This window comes from Lotus japonicus, chromosome 4, assembly GCF_012489685.1.
Source record: "Lotus japonicus ecotype B-129 chromosome 4, LjGifu_v1.2".
NCBI lineage: Eukaryota > Viridiplantae > Streptophyta > Magnoliopsida > Fabales > Fabaceae > Lotus > Lotus japonicus.
The window spans coordinates 12,428,825-12,432,843 of record NC_080044.1 but is presented as its reverse complement, the minus strand read 5'-3'; the positions used below and the strand labels follow the sequence as shown (position 1 = coordinate 12,432,843).

Below are 4,019 nucleotides of genomic sequence, written 5' to 3'. Positions count from 1 at the left end.
TATTCATACTACCAGAACCAGTACACTTTGAATTTAAAGCCACAAGATTTTGGAAGTAGCGGAAATAAACATGTGAGCCTAAGCTACACATGATGTATTATTTGCATAAATGAAATAAAAATGTGAAGACTACTAAGCCATAATGGCTAAATATTGTGTCTTCACATTTACACAAAAAACAAAAATCATAAAACTAGATTGGGAGAGATCATGCATTCCCCCTACAAGCATTGCTAAGAGGAACATCATAATTTTCTCGAGATTATGAGTGGGGCCAAAATAATCTATTTTGGAGATTAGCGTCTCCAAATAATGGGACTGTCTCATTCCCATAATTATCATTGATCAAATTAATATACCATTGCCTCTGCATGGCATCAGAATTATCCGTGACCAGCCCATGGGCATCATTCACTATGGCCATTTCTTCAGTTTTGGCTACTGCAAGTGCTGGTGCTAGTGCCATTTGGGGTTGGATTGAACTTTCACCGACTAAGACTGAAGATTGACCCTGGTGGACCACAATCTTATTCATTTTTTCCAACGCTCGGTCGACCTCCTTCAAATTTTGATCAATCACCCAGGCAAGATCATTCAGATCATTCATGTTCATGTTGGGTTTAACCTTCCCTGCATTGATGCACCTATACATGTGCAAGTTCATCTCTTTCTCCCTGTTTTCCTTCCTCTGTTTCATCATTTGGTCTTTTGCCTTCAGGATCATCTGTTTTGTGAAAGTCTCCTGGTTCACCATCTTCTTGCTCTGCTCCAATTCAGGCATTGTCTTCAACCTTTCCAACGCTTTTTGAACCCCAGGTGGGGATGGCCAAACCACAGGTTGAGGTTCGAAGGGGCTATAAATTATAGCACATGCTTCAATTCCACAAAGGGTGCTTAGTTCATCCACCTTCTTGATCAAACCTTTCTTCCTTTTCCTGTATGTTGTCTTCCTCGCAGAGTCATTGACAATGTATTCACGTTTCACTTTTCTCCTGGCCATGGTGCTGGCCAGAAAAAAAAAAGTGACAAGAAATAAAATTGAAAATCAAAATGATTTGTTGTGGTTTTTCATCATGAATTGTCTCATATATATATAGGTCAAGTTTACATGCCTTGTTTGATTTGTGATGATCTTCACTAATAGCTGCCAACTCACTTTGTGGTGTAAAATCTCACCATAAATGTCATTCCATTCACAGAAGATATAGATAATCATGTGTCATTATGATATTCAAGCTGTAAAAAATATGATATATCTTGGTAGTATGAGAATTCAAATTCTCTTCATCCACTCCACTAATAAATTGTCATAAATATTTTTTATAAATTTAATAACCTATTTTTATTTAGATTAATCTTAGCCATTAATTATAATAATTAAAAATCAATAATTGTGTTAGAGGCTAAGGAAACCAATAATTGAGTTTGCTAGAGGGTCAGAGTGTATAAAGAACTTAGCAATTTATTATAATAATTAAGAACCAATAATTGTATTAGAGGTTGGTTTTGAGAAGATAGCTATTGCGTTGAGTTTGTTTGAGGGTTATAATGGATAAGGATCTTATCTATAATGGATTCATGCAAAATTATATTTCAAATTTAATTGTTTGTAATGACTATCATATTTTTTTATTCATAATGGATTAGTATAATATATTTATAGTAGATTACTAAAACTCCCGATTCTCACGACCAACTTTTTTGTTGTATAAATACATTATTTAAATATTATTATATTGATAAAAAAGTTCTCAGGTGCAAATATCTTACGGGTACCTATGCGATATTTTTTCTAATTTACTCTTAATTCATAATCTTATTCCATTCATTTCATTTTGTTTATTATTTTTTTGATAGATAAAAGATTATGTATTATTATCCACAAAAAACCCCTAAGGACAAAACCTTAAGGGAGCGAGTAAAGCCTCAAAAAAGGAACAACTCGATGAACAAAAGGAAACCCCACTAAACCTAAAAGCCCCCGACCAAGACCCAGGAACCAGATCAATCGCAAGGCTAAACAAACAGCAACGATGGCAAGGGGGACAACAAATAAGAAACCCCATAAACAATACAAAAACAACCCGAGAGATACATACAAAAATCAAGACCTGAAATGTTCCTCATATTATTCTGGTTATTATTTATATATATGATGAATTAGTAAAGTTTACAAAATAAATAAACATAAATTCAGAATTTGAGAGGTCCTTATTAGTATTTGTAGTAATCGACAACGGTCACAAGAAGAAATATTCTCCCAAAAAAAAAGAAAAAAGTGGGAATGGTTTTGGTTTTGGACGGATGTTTTAGAATTGTAGTTTAGTTATAATTTGTATTTTATTAATAATAAAGATATGTATCAAAAAATACAGTGTACAAATTGTAGCATATATATGTACATCATAACCAAAATGAATGCTACAGTTATTATCCTACGAAATGAGTCTCTTGATAGCTTATGAATCTAAATTTAAATAAAATAATTATTTTTCATTTATTTGCAATACAAGAAGTAGCCATTGTTGATTAATCATAGATGCAAAAAACATTGAAAAACAACACGAATTAAAACTTTATTCATACTACCAGAACCAGTACACTTTGAATTTAAAGCCACAAGATTTTGGAAGTAGCGGAAATAAACATGTGAGCCTAAGCTACACATGATGTATTATTTGCATAAATGAAATAAAAATGTGAAGACTACTAAGCCATAATGGCTAAATATTGTGTCTTCACATTTACACAAAAAACAAAAATCATAAAACTAGATTGGGAGAGATCATGCATTCCCCCTACAAGCATTGCTAAGAGGAACATCATAATTTTCTCGAGATTATGAGTGGGGCCAAAATAATCCATTTTGGAGATTAGCGTCTCCAAATAATGGGACTGTCTCATTCCCATAATTATCATTGATCAAATTAATATACCATTGCCTCTGCATGGCATCAGAATTATCCGTGACCAGCCCATGGGCATCATTCACTATGGCCATTTCTTCAGTTTTGGCTACTGCAAGTGCTGGTGCTAGTGCCATTTGGGGTTGGATTGAACTTTCACCGACTAAGACTGAAGATTGACCCTGGTGGACCACAATCTTATTCATTTTTTCCAACGCTCGGTCGACCTCCTTCAAATTTTGATCAATCACCCAGGCAAGATCATTCAGATCATTCATGTTCATGTTGGGTTTAACCTTCCCTGCATTGATGCACCTATACATGTGCAAGTTCATCTCTTTCTCCCTGTTTTCCTTCCTCTGTTTCATCATTTGGTCTTTTGCCTTCAGGATCATCTGTTTTGTGAAAGTCTCCTGGTTCACCATCTTCTTGCTCTGCTCCAATTCAGGCATTGTCTTCAACCTTTCCAACGCTTTGTGAACCCCAGGTGGGGATGGCCAAACCACAGGTTGAGGTTCGAAGGGGCTATAAATTATAGCACATGCTTCAATTCCACAAAGGGTGCTTAGTTCATCCACCTTCTTGATCAAACCTTTCTTCCTTTTCCTGTACGTTGTCTTCCTCGCAGAGTCATTGACAATGTATTCACGTTTCACTTTTCTCCTGGCCATGGTGCTGGCCAGAAAAAAAAAGTGACAAGAAATAAAATTGAAAATCAAAATGATTTGTTGTGGTTTTTCATCATGAATTGTCTCATATATATATAGGTCAAGTTTACATGCCTTGTTTGATTTGTGATGATCTTCACTAATAGCTGCCAACTCACTTTGTGGTGTAAAATCTCACCATAAATGTCATTCCATTCACAGAAGATATAGATAATCATGTGTCATTATGATATTCAAGCTGTAAAAAATATGATATATCTTGGTAGTATGAGAATTCAAATTCTCTTCATCCACTCCACTAATAAATTGCATAAATATTTTTTATAAATTTAATAACCTATTTTTATTTAGATTAATCTTAGTCATTAATTATAATAATTAAAAATCAATAATTGTGTTAGAGGCTAAGGAAACCAATAATTGAGTTTGCTAGAGGGTCAGAGTG

The 4,019-nt window shown here is 34.2% G+C and overlaps 2 protein-coding genes across 2 annotated transcripts; both read right to left on the bottom strand.

Annotated features, from left to right (window-relative positions):
* Positions 1-262: 262 nt before the first annotated feature.
* LOC130712315 (agamous-like MADS-box protein AGL80) lies at positions 263-1,063 on the bottom strand. Its single transcript, XM_057562153.1, has one exon. It carries the CDS (start codon positions 998-1,000, stop codon positions 263-265), a length of 738 nt encoding a protein of 245 aa, XP_057418136.1. The 5' UTR covers positions 1,001-1,063.
* A 1,577-nt stretch (positions 1,064-2,640) lies between these two features.
* Positions 2,641-3,605, bottom strand: LOC130714894 (agamous-like MADS-box protein AGL80). The gene has a single exon (XM_057564867.1). It carries the CDS (start codon positions 3,575-3,577, stop codon positions 2,840-2,842), a length of 738 nt encoding a protein of 245 aa, XP_057420850.1. The 5' UTR covers positions 3,578-3,605; the 3' UTR covers positions 2,641-2,839.
* Between the last annotated feature and the right edge of the window lie 414 nt (positions 3,606-4,019).

Excerpts from the sequence above, each read along its gene's own strand:
- LOC130714894 (XM_057564867.1), bottom strand. The coding sequence starts at position 3,577 with ATGGCCAGGAGAAAAGTGAAACGTGAATACATTGTCAATGACTCTGCG.
- LOC130712315 (XM_057562153.1), bottom strand. The coding sequence starts at position 1,000 with ATGGCCAGGAGAAAAGTGAAACGTGAATACATTGTCAATGACTCTGCG.